The following is a 20053-nucleotide window of genomic DNA, read 5'->3' as shown; positions in this document are numbered from 1 at the left end:
CAACCTAATTTGCATTTTTTTTTATCATTATTATTATTTTATGAGTGCCTCTGATCAATCAACAAAATTGAGTTTTTATTTCAAGAAATGAAAAATTCACAAAAAGATCATATCAGTCGAACAACAGGGATGTGTTTCGCGAACAAGCGGTTTGCTATCGCTTGCCAAGCCAGCCGTTCAGCATCAACCATTTGGCAAGCGGAGGAAGCAAGCAAGGAGAGGTTCTTGGAGAGCGGTAAACAAGCTGCCTGCTAACGGAACACACCCACTCATGTTCACAAAATGGCTGCCGTAGTCAGATTCAAAACAATTGGTAGCTATTACTTCAATTCTACCATTACAGAGGACGATATTGAAACATGCAGTTCATATTTTTAATCTCTTCTGCCTTTCATCATAATTCTTTAAAACCTACCAACATGCAAAACCTCTTCCCAAAATACACAGTGGTAGGTCCATTGATAAGCTTGGCAGGGGGCTCCTTCTTCCTACTCACCATTTCTTCATCATTCTTTCCCTCTTCGTTATACTCCATAGCCACTGACACAAAGAATTTGTTTGAGGAAGTTGTCACAAGATGATTGAGTAAAACTGAAAATGACAGCCCAGACAGCATTTGTTGTTTACATGGAGACTGCTATGTTGTTCGCGGTGCCGAGTGCTCCGTTCCGTTGGAGTGTTTGCTTGAGTGCTTTGAATCAAGCGAGCCGCTTGGCGAGCGATAAGCAAGCCACTTGCTAATGGAACACGCCCCTGGTTACAGCCAACAGTTCAATGACGATACAAGCATTTGATAAGGATCACAAAGGAACAGGTCTCCTTCTAAACTGATGACAAAGTCCATTTATGAGGTTTTGGGGTGACTCAGAAGAGGGGAATACAGAAATGGAGACTCAAACTAATCAAGGAAACAAAATCAAGAATGCAATGCCTACTTAGTAACCCCAAAAAGGTATGAAAAAGCATGTTTATGGAGATGTAAGGGACTAACAAGGACTGCAATTGATCAAATATCATATAAAAATGTAAAAACAAACAGTTACAACAGCAGGATGGAAAATAATGGGACTAGCAGCACTTAGCTTTGCAGGAGCGAAGTGGGCATTGCTTGCTCAGCAAGAAACTGTGATTTGTTGCAATTTTTCACATTTGTAAAGAATACTAATCAACAAGAAAAAGGTAGCCCATGGGGACATAATGTATTTTGAGAGAAGAGACAATAGAACAACAAACCTTGTTGTGTTTAGCATCTGTGCCTGGAGCTGAGCAGACTGGCAGCAAGAGAATATCATCTCCCTCCAGCACTCCACTGCCCAAATGTGGAGCTTGTACTGACGCGAGGACAGTGCATGAACTTTGAGGATTATCTTGCATTCCATCGGCCTGTGAGGACTTTTTCTTTAGATTCTGCAGAAAACTAAAGGGACAGGATGGTATATGTAAAGGAAAATTTGCTCAAGGTTGAGTGTAGCCACTGAATTCACAAATGTGACAAAAAAATACAGAGAATGATCCACAGCATTATGCACAAAATCTTTCCAAGTTTGTTTTGCCCCAAAATAAAAAGGGGAATCATAAAAACAGGCATAGAGCATTACAACACAGAAAACCGATAATGAACACAAGAAAAAGGAGCAGCTGCATCGAGAAACATGCCCACAAAGAATCGCTGCTTGACTACAATGGAGATGTGAGGAAATGCTCGATATTTTGAGTTGTTAAGCAATGGATATGGTTAAATGTAGTGTTCATATACCTCATTCAAACCTGCTTGGTCAGTCATTTACAATGCACCATAAAAACGTGAAAGGATCTACAAAGCTACATTAGTCTTCTTCTTCTTCTTCTTCTTCTTCTTCTTCTTCTTCTTCTTCTTCTTCTTCAACAGCCGCAATTTTTTCCATGTTCTTGTGGGATTGGCTGGGGGAAGCTTGGCCCAAGTCTTTCACAAATCGGCTGGCCAGATCTGGCATTCACCAAAGATTATGGTAGGAATTTGGCCATGGTGCTGCTTAGAGGTGAGTGAGCTTGCTATTTCGGCCATCCTGCCAGCACTTAATAAGCTACATCAGTAAAGTCCTATTTAATATGTATGTATGTATATATAAATATATATATATATATATATATATATATATATATATATATATATATATATATATATATATATATATATATATATACAGTCATGCGCCGCTTAACGACGTTCTGGGCAACGACGGATCACATATATGACGGATCTGCCAGCTCTGAAAAAAAAAAAAAGTAGCTGAAAAATTCCTATCACTGAGTGATGTTGCCGACGTAGCGCTGCCAGTCGTATAAAAATAGCACGTACAATTATGTACGCTGTACAGTACATAATACTAGAAATCAAAGTGTCAACATCACAGTCATACCGAAGAAAAAAAAAAATAAAACCAGGGAGTCTGGAACACTGACGCTAACCATTACGTCGACGTGTTTCGACTTATGAGTAACGTACAAGTAACGTGTGTCAACGTATGTCAACGATCACTTAACGTGCCTACAACTTATGCCAGCGTATGCGGAATGTGTGTCATACGCAGAGTACGTCGAGAAATTTTCAACATGCTGAAAATATCTCGACGTACTCAGCGTATGACGACGTATGCCAGCATACTACGATGTATGCCAGCATGCTCTTAACGCATACAAAACTTACCCATATCGTATTCGACGTGTGCCAGCTTGGTTCGGCAAATTTTTCATATGTCGGCATACGCTGGCTGAAACGTCACGGTGTGACAGCGGCTTCACACTTCAATGTCCAGTGCGGTTCTGATTTGAATCGTCGAGCCGCAGCCTATGAATAGCCTACGCCACGTGATCGTCGGCGATACGCTGCCGCGCGCGATGCATAAGTTAGACTATCGTTGGGCATAGGTTGTGAACGCCGACAACACGCTCAGCATTCGTTGGTATAAGTTATCTATATGTGATTGAAACGTTCTGTGTACATTACTAATACGTTATGCATACGTCCAACACGTTATTCTACGCCCAAAACTTTAAAAAAAAACGTCAATAGTTCAGCGTACGCCAGCGTTTTGCATACATTTTGATACCTTGCCATATGCTGGCTAAAACGTCAAGGTGTGACAGCCCCTTTATAAAAGCATCCTTCCAGTATATTTTGGAGAAGATTTTTTATGTAAAAAATGATATGGCTGCAGAACCACGTGACAGATGACATCATCAACCCCCCCCCCCCCCCCGACCAAATACAATATAGCCCTAGATGGCCCTCAAAAATTTTCATGCTGATCGGATAAAGTGTTCAACTTATGTAATTATGACGTCACAATGAAGCAACCAATGACATCATCAAAAAAAAAATCAGACTTGTTTCCCAGGGGGAGTACTTCACATGCCAAGTTTCAATTTTTTCCACGGAGCGGTTTCGGAGATGGAGTGCCAAAGTTTTTTTTCATTTATCCAACATGGCTGCCACACCACGTGGGCTACAACATCATGATTATCATAAAAAACATTCTACATGAGTAGTCACACCTATGGTGAAAAATTTGTGTCAATCGGATAAGCGGATACAGAGAAAACAGAAAATTAGCACGAACGTATGGACAAACTGAAAACACAATGCCACCGGAGACTTCGTCAGCGGAGGCATAAAAAAGAAGAAACACTATCTCGGCTCAGAAGTACGTTTGCACCTGAATCATTTTGTCTCTTAAAATGCTGCCATTCATTCAAAATCTGTCCCAAAGTTTATTCCCTGGAACCTCGGTTAGTTAAAGGTATTCCTTAATAAAAACAAAAGTAAACCTTGTCGTGAAATTTGAACACGTGTCATATGAATGAATAACAGTCAGAAGGTACCAAAAAACGGTAATAATTAATGTCATCCCACCTCCTTTGACGCTCCTCCGCCTTATGACGCCTTGTCTCTTGCACTCCCTGCTTGTACTTGCGTAATAACTCTTCTGCTGATATTTCTTGATCTGTGGAAACTAATGCTCCAGATATTCCACAAACTTTGCTGGCTCGTCCACCTCTTTCTCGTATCTTGGTTGCACTCTGGTCTGTATGATAGGTTTGGGAACAAATTGTTTGACTCTTATGTTATCGCACTCACACAGGAACACACTTTTCAGACAGGTGAAATGTTAGGGCCAGTGCACACTGTGAGGAGTGCTATTTTATGGTCACATCCGATCCATAATTGATACATATATATATATATATATATATATATATATATATATATATATATATATATATTAGTTAGATGTAGGGATTCGAACCCATTTTTATATACTCTGTAATGCATTTTAAAAACTCTCTATAGTTTTAGTGGCACTGTTTACCAGTGACTCAATCCACCAGATGCCCTCTCAAGGCACTGGCTGTATTATTTTAGTGATAACAAACCGAGACATGTCTGTTCATTGTAAAGCTAAACTTTATCTTGGTTTTTCCAAAGCATTCCACTCCTGGGCTCTTGTTTAGGTTGAACTGCATTTTAAAATCTTCATAGCCTTTAGTGCCGCCAGTTAGTCCATCATAGGCATTGGAAAAACATTGTTACAGTGCTGCACTCTAAACTAATAGGGCTGGGCTTTTACTGTGAATAGGGCAGTGCTTTTACTGTGATACCAAAACTAGACATGTCCTTACTCTTACCATTTCTGTGAACTTAAAAGGGGTTTTGTTTGTCCTTCAAACATCCCGCAGTGATAATAAGCCTGGACAGGGGAGAGGGACTATCTAAGATAATTGCTGGGCCCTAAGATAAGCTGTTTGACTGTTCCACCCTCCCTTGTGGGAGGGAAGGGAAAACTCTGAGCTCACATTTGAGTACACATTCGGAGATCTTGTCACACCAACTCGGGTTAGAGTATAACCAGAGATAGATTGGAATTAGAGATAGATTGTATATAAGGGAGAGTTTTTGAATGCAAGACTCAGTGTAGTTTTGGTCGCTCTCCACTGTGCTGGTTGAGCTACTGACATCACCTCCGCTGGCGTGTGGTCCTTCAATAAAGCTGCATTTTGGTGAATCCTCTTCTGCTGACTCTCTTCATGCCGGGCCGGAGAACAGGCTTCACACACACCATCTAATTCCAAGTGATAAGACATTCTGGAACAAATCAACTTTGATCTATGTTGCCTTTTCTTTTGGCCTGGCTGGCATGTGGTGTTGCCTTTTGTTTTGTTCTGGATGATAAGCATTGCCATCACAACCAGCACGTGGCTTTGCCTTAACAGAGGTTTCTCACTGATAATGATATCACCACCTGTTGGTCAGCCATTTCGGAGGTCATCCAGATTGTAAACAATATACGACTCTGGATCAGAATCACTCAAAATGTCTGCAGAAATATCTGCAACTGGAAATGGCTCGAGCTTATCTAATGTCGTTATTCATTTAGATAGCCTAAGCAGAGTATATCCAAAAATTAGAAGTTGCTGGAGTCACAGATCCCTAAAGCTTGCCAAGCACACCAATGGGGAGCAGATTACCTGACCTACAGTACCCAGATATCTACAATTATCTGGTAAACACCTTCACCCACGACACAAAAGAGGCTATGAGAGCTTATAAGAGCTTGGACGGCTACAAATATTTTGGGGCAGGCTGGGTTCATGGGATGCAGAACTGGAATATGCCAGAGAAAGAGGGCACTGGTGATGTCAAAAGTACCAACCAACATTAATCAGTAATGTAGGCTTGGAAGCACAATGTCTCGTCATAAAACTGTGGAGTTTTTGAATGTTGTGATAGTGCTCTATCATGCTGTGATTAGGGAAATTTATATCAAATGGTTACTTAATAGAGTCCCAGCTATTTTAGAACACAATTTGAGCCAACCCTAATCACTTAACAGTCCAGATTCGCATTGGTTATGAAGTCTACCCTCACAGATGAATGGAGTGTGTATCCTGGAATACTGTACGATATATAACTATCCGTGCCAACCCATTGTTTCACCAACAGGTTTAATCAAAAGACATCAAGTTGCACTTCACAAAATATATTGCATATCAATCTGCAAGCCTCAAACAGGACGTAAAATGATGTGAAACGCGGAAAAAAAAGGATCTTTTATGACACGTAGTTGTCTTCTTGCTTCCGTCGTAAGGTCAGGTGAGGTGTGGGAGCATGCACTGGAGCAGCACGTCACTGCATCCACTTTCTGCTGGTACTCCAGGGGCCTCTGTCTGGCCATCCCCCAGGAAGATGCCTGGCACATCCCCATCTCCTCGAGATGCCGATCAATCTGCTGTAACCACCAGGCACGTGGTTGGACCATTGGCCTCCTCCACTCACGAGACGACCTCGCTGAAAGAATCTGGTGAACAGGATTAGCATCAGGAAAACGAGCCACATGTCCATACAGCTGCAGCTGACGCTCACAAACAATGCAGGTAACAAATTTCATTTGAGTCTCTCTCAGCAACCGCTCGGTCGAAACAAAGTCTGACCTGTGAGAGCCAAAGATTCTCTGAAGAGACCTGGTACCAAAGGAATTAAGTTTCTGTCTCAGAGCCCTCGTCAGAGTCCAAGTATCACACCCGTAGAGCAAGACTGGAAGCATCAAGGACCTCAAGACTTTGACTTTCGTCCTGCTGCACAGGTACCAACAGCGCCACACTCCATGATCCAGTGAATGCATGACTCCCCAGGCCCAACCCAGACGTCTATTGACCTCTGGCTTACAGCCAGCAGAGATGTGAATATCACTGCCAAGGTAAGTGAATCTCTCCACGACCTCAACATCCTCACCACAAAAAGGTGCAGACAACATCCTCACCACAAAGAGGTACAGACAAGATAGCAGCATCCAAGATGTCACTGAAAGCCTGAATCTTAGTTTTGACCCAGGAAACCCGTAATCCCAGCGGCTCCGACTCCTCATTCAGCATCTCAAGGATTCCAAAACGGATATCCAGAGTCTCCGCAAAGATGACTGCATCATCTACGAAATCAAGATCAGAGATCTTAGACATTTCCAAATGATGCACTGCAGCTTGATCTCTCCAACATCCTCCCCAGAATCCAGTCCATATAAGCGCTGAAAAGTGTGGGGGCCAGTACACACCCCTGACGAACTCCAGTAACAACTGGAAATAAGTCGGAGATGGTATCACCACATCTCACAGCACTCACAGTATGAGAGTATAGTTCAGTCATCAGATCTATCAGTTTCGGTGGTACCTCACAAAGACCAATAATCCTCCAGAGAGCATCCCGGTTCATTGTTTCGAACGCTTTGCAGAGATCAAAATTCAAAAGAGATCAAAAGCAGAGATTGAAAAAAGTTTCATCCCTGCTGAAACTCTCGCCGACTTTCGGTGAGGACCCACCGGGCAAGGATACGGTCAATCGCTGACATCTTGGTGTAAAGCCTGACAGCTCTGGGCATTGGTGCTCAAACAGATGGTGGTGAACCCGATCAAGAATTATCCGAGCAAAGACCTTGCCCGGCACTGAGAGCAGCGTACCCCTCGGTAGTTGCAGTCCTGGTGATCCCCCTTCTCTTTACAGAGAGGGACAACAAGGACCCTCTTCCAGTCAGTTGGGGTGATGCCTGTGTTCCAAGCAAAGCACAGAACTGCATGCAACAACATGAGTACAGCATTCCCACCGGCCTTGAGAAGTTCAGCACGGATGCCACAGATCCCAGGAGCTTTACCCCAATTTCAACCGGTTCACCGCAGCATGTGTTTCTGCAAACGAAGATGGATCACAGTTGATTGGAGGGTCAACAATCTGAAAAGCAACACTCCTGACATCCAACTCGAAAGCTGGTGGATCAGCCTGGTACAGCTGCTCAAAGTAACCGGCCCAGCGGGTCTTCACTTTGGACACCTCTGTCAAGAGCCCACCGCCCTAACACCGAGGGAAGGGCTTGGAGGAACACAATGCACGAATTACCCTGTAAGCAGGACGAGAATCACTTGACTGCAAGTGATGCTCTACCCCCTCACATAGGCCTCCTTGTCCACCCTGAGTGCACTTACAGTTTTACGCTTCAACTCCCTGAACAGCTCAACTCTGCCATTAAGCCTGGCCCTGCGACTCTGGTCAATGGTCCCTTGAGTGTCGTTTGAGTGTACCTTGAGAGATAAAATTATTCTTCGCCTGATGGTGAGTTCCAAGACATCCAATGGCAACATCAAGGATGGTGGTCTTGAAGGCTCTCCACAACTCTTCAGGATTCCTCCAAAGCACCCAGACCCAGCCCCCCCCCCACAAATCCCCAATTAGCATGTTCACAAACACCTAAGCTACTCTCTCTTTCTTGATCGTGCTAACATCCAGCCTTTGCTGGGATGGTAACATTCTCCAAGATTTAAGCTGCAGTTACTACCACATGTCTGTGGGCGGTATTGCAGAACTGAGCACTCCGGTAGACCCTGCAGTTCTGGATCATCCGACAGCGACCATCAATGAGCACATGGTCAATCTCCATTGCCACACCACCAGTGTTGGAAAACAAAGTCCAGCGATGAGCCTGTGGGTGCTGAAGCCATGAACCAGCCACCCTAAGTCCATGTCTTCTTGCAAAGTCAAGGAACTTGGTGATATTCTGGTTCACAGTTCCAGACCCGTGGGGACCAACACACGTCTCGTAACCATCCCTATCAGTTCCAGTCGATGCATTGAAATCTCCCAAGACTCGAAGAGTATCTTGGCTGGGGCACTGATTAATCACAGACTCAAGCGTGGCATACAATGCGTCCTTCACGGTGAGATCACTCGCCTCAGTTGGAGCATGTATGGAGACCAGGGAAACGACACCCAAGGAGCGACAAATCCTTCCTCTCTTGACACGCTCGTTAACCGGTTTTCCTCAATTATTAATGGAGTCAGCATATTGGACACAGCTTCAACTCCTTGGGCATGATAAACATCAGAGCGACCAGACCAATAGTAGGTGGAACCACCCGCCATGATCTCCCCACGATCTGGTGTCTGAACCTCAGAGAGTGCTGCAATACCGATGTTCAAACTCTTGAGTTCAGATGACTACAGAGACAGGTGATCCTTTCTTAGGGATAGGACATTCCAGGCACCCACCCGAAGGGACCGCCTCAGGTTAACCCAAGAAGACTGCCATCTGGTGGATGACACCTCAGCACGACCACGGCACACACCACTGCAATCCGATCTGGGAATGTTACCCTGTGGTTTTCCTCCTATCATGAAAGTGTAGGGGTCCCGAAGGCTTTGCCCCAATCCCGTCATCCGGTGAGCTGACGTGCAGAGGACAGCTGCACAGGAGGTACTCCCATGGAGTCCGTCATCACGGCTGTGATTGTTGTTCATGTGCTCCTTCTGTGTTCTATTAATTTATTTTTTCTATTGCTTTGAGAAATATTGCTATTTATGATTTTGTTTGTTCCTTCCGTGTCCATCACACTATATATTTAAAGGGTTGCTGCTGTCGTTCCGAACAGGTCTCAGGCATTGTAAATCGCAGCAGTGGTTCAGTATGCTGATTAAGTTTGACCGACAAGATGGCAGATAAACAAAGGCACCTGACCATGTTACTTAGATGACCGGTACATGAAATTGCCTTGATGACTGGAACACGACAGCTTCCGAATAAGTTTTTTTTTAATACAAGGGGCTGGGCTCGTCAAGAAGCTAAATAAACGGCAGTAGGTTTGCATTGCAAGTGGGATTGGGGTGGAAGAAACAGATATACACAGAGAGTGAAGGAGGAATTACCAAAAAAAAGGGTAATAATGGCCCAGAGTAACAGAATGGGCAGGAATCAGCACATGTAGAAGAGATTGTGCATGTGTCTGGGTGAGCACATTGACATAGTGTTGGGCAGCGCATTTTAAACACCAGCGTGCGCGTGCGCGTGCGCATGCGCGCGCACGCACGCACGCACGCACGCACGCACGCACGCACACACACACACACACACACACACACTATTTTATTTGAAGTTATAACCTTAACCAAAAAGCAATTGACTGATTTCCCAACTGCCTGGAGCTGGGCACCGTTTTTCATCGAGGTTTCGATCTTTTCAGCCCAGAACCTTTCCAAACTGCAGATCCACAACCGCAGTCACAAGTTCATATCAGTAGATTACTCAACATCAATGGACCGACAACCCAAAGTTGTGTCCAGTCAGTCAACACAGCAACGCAATATCCTTATTCAAACTTATTTAAGTATTACTATTATTTCAAGTTTTATGACATATGACCAAGTTTAATCATACACCACTTTATATGATAAATTAAGTGATAAACACTTTACCTTGCAGCCATGTCCATAACACAGCACCTCCATCGAACCTCAGACTCAAACTACCATTAAAATATTCAAATTTTAACATGCTGCACTACGCATCTTAGCAACCACCGAGAAATTATATTAATTCTTATTTATAATGTATTTTATAAATAATATTTATTTATTTATTTATTGTATTTTCATCTAAATACCTCCATTATTTAAGACCATCTATAAATATATATATATATACATATATATATATATATACATATATATATATATATATATATATATATATATATATATATATATATATATATATATATATATTTTAATCAATAATATTAATTAAAGAATTTACCTCACTAAAATAATTCATTATTATATCAAATGCAATGCAATAGGAACTTGTTAACATGAAAACCAAACTTAAGGCCCGGTCACACCTTGACGTTTTAGCCAGCGATGGCAACGTATTAAAATGTATGTAAAACGCTGGCTGACGTTGAACTTTTGATGTTTTTTTTTAAGATTCGGACGTATTCATAACGAGTTGGTCGTATGCATAACATATTAGTAATGGACACAGAACGTTTCGTTGTGTTATAGATAACTTATACCAACGAATGCTGAACATGTCGGCCTACACAACCGATGCCCAACGATAGTCTAACTTCGGCATAGCGCGTTGCACGCATCGCCGACGATGTCCTGACGTAGCCTATTAAAAGGCTGACGCACAACGATTCGAATCATAACTGCCGTAGAAATGGAAGTGTCAACATCGCGGTCACACCTTGGCGATCTTGCCAGCGTATGCCGACCTAAGAAAAATGTGTCTAAAACGTTGGGGGCACGTCAAATACGGTATGAGTAAGTTTGGTATACGTGAGTAGAACGCTAAAGTACGCTATCATACGTCGTAGTAAGTAGAGTACGTCAAGAAATTTTAAACATGTTCAAAATTTTACGACGTACTCGGCGTATGACACACATTCCGCATGTGATGGGGATAAGTTTTACACACGATATGCGGATGCTTACACACGTCCACAAAGGCTACTTATAAGCTACTCATAAGTCGAAACACGTCGCGGTAATGTCGTTTTTACGCGAAACTTATTTCTAACTTATGTTTGACGTGCTTTGAACCAATTCTTTATGTAGTCCCAACACACATCGACGTATGTAGACGTATTCCAATGACGTCTTCCGGTCGACAAAAAAAAAAATGAATGTGTTTCTAGGTTACAACTGCCATATAAAGACGTGTTCCCAGCGGTTTTGGGAATTGGTATATAAAAATGGTGTTCATAAAAGGGGAACCCAACAGTGTTTTTGAGGTCCTTTTTGAGTCGATGTCCATGTCAGCAGTAACAGTATCAGTATCAGTATCAGTATCAGTATTAGTATTAGTATTAGTCGTAGTTTGTTCATGTTGGCAGTAGTAGGTGAGTGTGAGGGGGAGGGTGTGGGTTATGATGGATCGTCCTTGCGTCCGCGTGTCCACGGGTAGGTTCATAGGCTGCCACTCAACGATTTAAATGGCTGCATCTCCACTATTGAAAGTAGACACTTGCGCTCAACAATTGGATTTTTTTTTACACTCAACGACTTTTAAACGGTACCACCAGCTATTTTCATTGTTTACAATGAACGATTTAAATTGCTGTCACTCGCCTTTGTTTTTTGACGCTGGGGTTTGGAAATTTGAAGCGTTTCTTCTGAACGTGTTAAAACGCTCAAACTCGACTATTTTAAATAGACGCTGCCGATGGACAATTGGAATCATAGCCAAGCTAGACATCGAAGTGTGAACATCCTCGTCATGCCGAAGAAAAGTTTGAAGAATGCTGCAAATAAGTGTCCTGGCCGTGGCCGTGGACGCTGACGCAAGGACGATCCATTATACCGACGTATTTCAGCCTATGAGTAACTTAAAAGTAACGTCTGTCGATGTGTGGCAACGATCGCATAACGTGCCAACAACACGTTAATCATAGGTTAGAAATAAGTTTCGGGTACGCTAAACATTACCTCGGCGTGTCTCAACTTATGATTAACTTACAAGTAGCATGTGTTGACGTCTGTCAACGATCGCAGACCGTGCATACAACTTGTGGCCAGCGTAGCGGAACGTGTGAGTCATACGCCGGCATATGTCGGGAAATTTCAAGCATGAAAAAATTTGAGGACAACCGAAAAGTACAACGTTTAAAGCCAACGTACAACGACGTATGGCAGTGTTTTTCAGCGTGCTCTCAATGTTATCAAAACTTACCCATAACGTGTGCCAGCGTTTTAGAAAAAAAAATTCAAAAATCGGCATACGTTGGCTAAAACGTCAAGGTGTGACCGGGCCTTTAAATAAAAGGTGACGATGGAGTCGAAAAACACTCTCACAAGACCTGATCAAACAATCAGCCAAACAGCCAATCAGCACCTCACAATAATCACCCAATGGTGGGTGCAGAGTTGTTGTAAAAGCTGAATTCACTCATTCCAGTTACTTTCTCCCAGTTGATGGGCCGAGCATGCTTCCCAAAACGTTGAGGCCAACTTTCTTTTTACTTTGGAGTTATTTTCTTTTTAAAGTATAAATAATGTAAATAGCTCATGTAAGAGCTCATACATGGTGAAAACCCTAAACCTTTTAACTTATCAGCCAAATATCCTCCGTTTGAAATGATGGGAAAAAAAATACCTTCTCGGCACGTTCCACAAAATCATCCTTTACTGAACAAATTCTGACAAACCTTAGTGGCTGAGATGAAAAGACATTGTAACCCATTTTAATTGGTACATTGCCACCTGGAAAGGTGTACAAGACTGCAAGGAAACTGAAATCATCAACTTTATGATGTACACTTGTACTAAAACAATTCTGTCGAACTCCAACCAACACATCCAGATATGGAGCAACTGTTCAATCAGTACCACTCCTGTTTGCAATCATGATATCTGGATAAATCTTGTGAAGCTGCCTATCCAAAAAAATTAGAGTTAACCACACAAATATCATCTACATAATGACATGTATGAGATAATATTTTAGCTAATCCTAATTTTTTCTCCTTCATCAGTTTCTGCATGAATGAAAATTCACAGAAAATAAGAAAAATATCCGCTAGTTGCGGGCTGCAATTCCCACCCATGGGAATAACCCTGATCCTGTTGAAACATTATCCCACACAGATACAAAAGTAATAAATAAAATAAAGCTAACAGCATCCTTAAACTTCTGCTTATCAAAACAATGAAACGTGAGTATTTCTTTTGAGAAAATAATATTCTATCAATCCTAACATTAAAAAAACTAGAACGGCATTCGGTAGAGCGCATACCTTCGCCACGTAGTGCCTGATCCATGGCAGCATATCGGACCCAATACATTTTTGAAATATCATGCATTACAGTACTATATCGTTTTTGGCCCCATCTCTCAATGGTGAAGAATCACATTGACAATTAAATAATTATTGTATCCAGATTCAGATTCAGGTTTTCACCAAAATCGAATCACTTCGTCAATGCAACACACCCAACCTGTCCACCCAGTTTCGTCCGAATCCGTCCTCAAAGTTTTGAGATAGTGTTTGTTTTTTTTAAATCATTTTTAGCCCCATCTCTCAATCGTGAAGAATCACTTTAAAAAAATTCTAGTAGTAGGATCCAGATCCAGATTTTCACCAAAATTGAATCAATTCTTCCTCGTCACACACCCAACGTGTCCAGCAAGTTTCATCCAAACCTGTCCACAACTTTTTGAGATATCGTGCTATATATCGTTTTTGGCTCAATCTCTCAAAGGTGAAGAATCACTTTTTTTAATTCTAGTCGTCAGATCCGGATCCGGATCTTCACCAAAATCTAATCACTTCATCCTTCTCGTCACACACCCAACCTGTCCACAAAATTTCCATCCGGATCCATCCACAAGTTTTTGAGATATCCTGTACACAAACAGACAAACAAACAGAGACAGACAGACAGACAGACAAAGGGGTGAAAACAAAACCTCCTTCACTTTTGGCGGCGGAAGAAATTAAAAGAGTTAAAAACCTTATCAATTACTTTGGAAAGTGAATCCCTCACTCGTACTAAATCCAAATTTGTCTATAAAGTTGAAAAATCAAAATCTTCAAATGACTTGATATTGAGGCATCTAATTCTGTCTATGAATTCTAAGGAAGAATTAATGTTCCAGAAAGTGTTAATACCAGAATTATTCTCAATTGCGAAACAAATATTTCCTGAACTGTTCCCTAACAACTTGTAAGCCTGAGTTAACGATAGCCGATAACTGTTTGGTGGAACACTGCCTGGCACCCGTGATAAACCTATACTTGTACGAGTTCTCATGAAGCTTAGGAATCCACAAACGTCAAGGAATACAAAGATTTACCTCTTTACATTTAATACCAAAATTATTAACTAAAACTTCCTGATGCTCAGATATAATATTGTTGCGGATTCGCGCCCGCCGGCGTGCTGACGGCCACGTAACTCGAATCGCGGCACGTCGCCCACCGGACGGACAATCCAGTCGTGACCCTCTCGGACTAACGCCGGGAACTAGTCACGGGTGGACCTTTCGGTCTCACCGCGATCGTGCCAATCGGCCCCTGCGTGGGATAGGGTTGCTCGCCAAATTCGACCTACCTAAGTACCCACACAGAGGGTAGACCGGGCGATCGCACCTCGCCGCAGGTCGACTTCGGACACGGGCCACTTTAAGCGACCCTTTCCGTACTATCGGGATAACCGAGCGGTGTTATTCGTCGGCCTCGACGGTTCGATTAATTATCGGGCGTTTTAGCCCACGACCAACCCTTTACGTGAAGCAAGATGGAGATTCAATGAAAGAAAAGACGAAGCGAAGCGGGAAAACAGTTCAACAATAAGCACATTTATTTCGCGATGAACGGAAAGCACACATATACAATTCCACCAAAAGCACATGTAAAAGAAGAAGACAATGCAATATTACACAAAAAGCAAATGCAACAATGCAGAGCTATCCGACTACCGAGCACACGGCAACACTTTTACAATTTTACTTCACAGACGGCGCCGACAACACATATTCCCAAAGCAAAAGAAAAGAAACACCCTCCAGGATGAGGGGGGTAGACGGGCCTGGGGCCGAGACCGGGTCGGGCCTACCCGTCTGATGATGAGACGCGAAGTGGCGGTGGTGCCTCAACTCTGCGGGCCTCGCGGACAGTGTCTGGTAGGGGGTGGGAAAGGGGCCCCCTTTGTCGCACTATCTCAGCGCGGGGGGAAACAGGAGGGGGTTGCTGATGCTCGGGGGAAGGAGGATATCACCCTGTCTCGGGTCCCGCGGCGAGCGTCTCCTCCTCGACCTCGGTCGCGTTGCTGGGCTCTCCCTCTGCAGCTCCCGGCACCGACGCGAGCATCCCCTCGTCCGCCTTCGCCGCCGTCACCTCTCCACAGCTTCGTCTACTCGCCCTCTCCGTCTCCTCTCTTGGCTCGTCCCAACTCTTCACTCTTGACTTCTCCCACTTCTTTCCAGCTCCACCGACGACTCTCTTGAACTCCGCACAACTGCCTTTACTGACGAACGCAGCCGTTTATATAAGCCCCGTGGCTTCGCTCTTTCACCCTTGACCCTTTGCCTCCGACCCTTCACCTCTCTAACTGGCTCCCCATTGGACCGAGGAAAAGTGGGCGTGAATGCTTTTTGATCCATGAATTTGCATATAGCGTCCTCACTCCAACGCCCTGGAGGCGGGGCCAAATCGCCCCAGCTCGCCAATTGGACGGAACAAAAGTGGTCGTGAGTCGTTTTTGATCCGTTTTCTGCGGAAAGTCCGTGATGTTTTTGAACACGCTGCTCGGTGCGCGCCCTGCACGAGTCCAGTATCGGTGCCCACGAGTGGCGCGAGATGGTGTGGATGCGATGGTGGCGAGTTGTGACGGTAAAGGTCGTGGCGGTTGTTGTGAAGCGGTGTTGTGGTTGGTGGTTGTTGTTGTGAAGCGGCGTTGTGGCTGGTGGTTGTTGTTGTGAAGCGGCGTTGTGGCTGGTGGTTGTTGTTGTGAAGCGGCGTTGTGGTTGGTGGTTGTTGTTGTGAAGTGGCGTTGTGGTTGGTGGTTGTTGTTGTGATGGCTGTTGAGACGTGGTTGGTGGTGGTAGTAATGGCGGCTGGTCCAAAATAAAGACAGTAAAAGAAAAACGGCTATCCTGAAGAGTCGCAGCCCTCATGAATGACATTTATTCCCTCTAGACAACGGGTTTGGGCCTAACTACACATATACTTACCGAGATATCTCACCTAAGGGACCTGAATGGTGGTTTGTGAATTTCGTCAACCACAACAATATCTTGGAGTGACTTGTGACAAGGAACATATGTGCTATTTCTTATCTGAGTGAAAGTAACCACATCAATGCCTAACTCTTCAAAAAACTTTTTACAAACCACAACAAAATTATTAGCAGCCTTATCCGCTGGAGCTATAATGTAGCGATCATGAAGATCTGGAATGTCTTTACGAACACTCGGCTTGTTCAATACTGGTTTAGACTGACCCAGTGAAAGCGAGCCCCAACTATTAAAAACTATTCAGTGAACAAATGAATACATGGATTGCTGAGCCCAGCATGGAGCCAGTTTTTATTACCCCCTAAAATCTGCAAGTGTCCTTAGCAGCACAGATGCATAATCATAACAAATAACTGCAAATATCGTCGGCACATGCCACAACCTTTAAAAGGACAGCTACCAAAAATCTTTCGGATAGGCAGAGAAACCTCAAAGTTCTCCCGCAACTAGACCAACATGGGAAAGAAGGCAAAGGAGCCGAGGTATGGGACAACCTTGTTTTATACGTCGTGTGAACACAAAATGGAGAAACTAACTCATTGATATTAATTTTAACAAACTAGATACAAAATGATATTGCAACTGCAGATATGACACAAAAACAGTGTCAAAATCAAAATGTACCATAACGGTAAACAGTTACGGTCAATATGAGAAGGGGCTCTCCTGATCTAAAAACATTACGGAACTCAAACACATCTCATCACAGATATCAAATAAGATCACAATCAATATAAAGGATATCAAGATGAACACCGCTGAAATACAATAAAATTGATCATGATACATAGAGGCATAATACACAATATCACATCATAACTTACTTGCAAGACACTAAGTTTCCTCCTCTCCCCACTCTTTTCTTTATTCTTTCATTCACTTGCTCGTTGTGTCCAACTGTTGCTATGTTGCCCTAATGTCAGCTTGTTGACTTTTACCCCCTTGTCATCACACCAAATACAGAAGTATTGACACAAACCCTGTGAAGAGGTCATGAGAAGGTGCCGCTTGAGATTCAGGGCACCAATCGTTGGGGCCGCCACAAGCTCCTTGAAGTCATCACTACAGCCTGTCACATCTTGTGATGCCGTTATTCCTGTTGGCAATTGTTGAGCAGTCGGGGAAGAAAGTTCCATTTACAAGTGTAAACTTGAATAAGAACTCTAAGACTTCAGTTTTAATCCTTTAATATCAATGACATTGTGCAAGAAATTATACGGAAAAGGGATGTTGGAGAGGGATGGAGGGAGGAAGGATGGAACTGCAAAGGACAACACTCACAAAACATCACGTCAATCTGAGCCAAGAAAGGAAAGCCACTGGCTATCTCGCTTTTTCACTTGTGACACCATTCGATGACATACACTGTTCCATCACTAGCCTCTATCTCCATGCCGTGGTGGTGCCAATGCCCTCCCCATCTTTACAATACAATTGTTGTTTTTCACCGCTCGGAAGATAAGCATGGAGGAGCTAGTAAGCAATTTTAACATTACAATTTCAAGCCACAAGAGATTGTACAATATTTGAGAAACAGCTTAAAATAAATTGCAAACATTTCTTGTTTTTAAAAGATATTTTTGTGAAAAAGCATTCGGGATCAATTAAATTCGTTATTACATGTCGGTAGCTCTATGCAATGTTTCTTGCAGTTAAATTCAATACTTTTATGCAATGGGGGGGGGGGGTGGGGGCAAAATGTCAAAGACACTGCCTCTTGGTTTGTGAATCATCAGTGCAAAGAAACCCCAAATGGCTAGCACAGGCCAGAGGCTTTGGCCTCCCCTCTTAAGGGAAAATAAGTTATAAATTGGTATTAAGTGTGGCAAGCAATTTAGTGGCTGCATGAAATATAGCTGAACAGAGAAGGAAGGAATCGAACAGGCTCGAATCATAATGGTAAACTAAAGATAAAGCCAAACTGAACTTCACTTCACTTGTGTTTTGAGTACGTGCACCCTGTGCACTATAAATGCACTCGTGTTTGGTTGGACTGATGCTGTGCATTGTACCAGTCCGATGGGCAACTGGTGCAGTTATATTCCTGTGTACATAATGTCGTGTATGCTGGTCCTGTATTAAGAATGTAAACCTTATCTTGTGCTGCGCACTTGCACTGTTCAGTTTCGCACAATGAATGTACTGCGCACTCGTCAAGTTTATTCCATGACAGTACTGCGATTCATGAACGGCAGTAAGGAATGAAAAGAGTAAAGGAAGACAGTGGAGTATGAGCGCAGCACTTGTGTCCCAAGGACCAAATTGGTCAAACTTATTGTACACCGCTCCTTCCCAATTCCATATCCCAGCGATGCATGACGTCATCAACGGGCACCGAAGGAAGGGAGTACTCAGTTTTTACTACGTTTGTTTGTTTTCTTGTTTGTCCGGGCGATATCTCAGCCATCCTTTGAGCTCGGAAGCTGAAATTTGGGGACAAAAGTGAAGACGTGCTTTGGCAAAAACGGTATTCTTTTATTTTTTGATTAATCAATTAATCTTATATATTATTTCCGAGTTTGTGGTTTCGTGTCGCGCTATCTTCGACTTTGTTCTGCGCTCGAGTAAGGTGATATTCGGCTTACATTATCTCAAAGACCATATGAGCTGTATGGTACAAAAAAGTAAATAAAATGGTTCTGAAACAGTGAAATCGAATTCCACTTACTGCATTAAAGTAAAATTAATACTGATACTCTGCATCAATGAAGATTATGCTCGTTACTTAATTATTATCGATTTATTCATTACTTATTTATTTGATTTCTCATCATGGCAATATCTCAGGCACCTTTTGAGCTTGGAAGCTGATATTTGGACATGACAAAGAACAAGTGGTTTGGCAACAAAGGGCATTTTTGCTTTATTGAATAATTAAAGAATTATTTAATTTTTCGATTAATTACTTAATTTTCAAAAAGTTGCAGATTCGGATGAAACAGTGGTGGTTTCGGTATGCAATTAGCCAATAAAGAAATTAATTATTTTACGATTATTATTTATATTAATTATGCAATTAATCAATTATTGTACACCACTCCCTCCCAATTCCGTCTGCATGTGCTGCAAAGCGGCATCGCTGGGCGCCGAAGGCATCCCAGCAATGTCGCGTGCTGGAGGATTTGTTATTTATTTATTTGGCATGGGGGCGGTGTACTTTGAATGTACCTCTACTTGTTTTGTTCTTGGTTTATAAAGGAACACACCAAGCATTATATATAATCCATTTCTCACATTTTTGTTTTCAACTAAAACGTCGCTTGCTTATATCAAGAAGGCGGAAGGTGGAAGCAGCCAATGAGAATCAAACATGCATGAGTTTATAATGAAGCTCACATCCAAACAAATCAATAATTATCGAGTTATGTATTTTGGAAACCGTTCGTATTTGAAAACCCAAATATTGGAATTTATCTCAGTAATTCAGTAAATGTCCCAAAATACCATGCATTATTTTAAAA

General features: G+C 42.7%; 1 protein-coding gene across 5 annotated transcripts in view; it reads right to left on the bottom strand.

The window, feature by feature from the left end:
* Window positions 1–20053, bottom strand: part of MCM10 (minichromosome maintenance 10 replication initiation factor) — a 150028-nt gene that overhangs the window by 48670 nt on the left and 81305 nt on the right. For all 5 annotated transcript variants that reach the window (XM_085895050.1, XM_085895053.1, XM_085895049.1 and 2 more), the window contains 3 exons: window positions 17572–17688; window positions 3893–4064; window positions 1234–1417 (listed from right to left, as the gene is read on the bottom strand). In XM_085895050.1, coding sequence (XP_085751176.1) covers window positions 1234–1417; window positions 3893–4064; window positions 17572–17688 — 473 coding nt within the window. The remainder of the gene's footprint in view (window positions 1–1233; window positions 1418–3892; window positions 4065–17571; window positions 17689–20053) is intronic.

The sequence above is a fragment of the Eptatretus burgeri genome, chromosome 9 (assembly GCF_056783735.1).
Source record: "Eptatretus burgeri isolate ZD-2024b chromosome 9, Ebu_testis_v1, whole genome shotgun sequence".
NCBI classification, from domain to species: Eukaryota; Metazoa; Chordata; class Myxini; order Myxiniformes; family Myxinidae; genus Eptatretus; species Eptatretus burgeri.
This window is presented reverse-complemented; position numbering and strand designations above follow the sequence as displayed.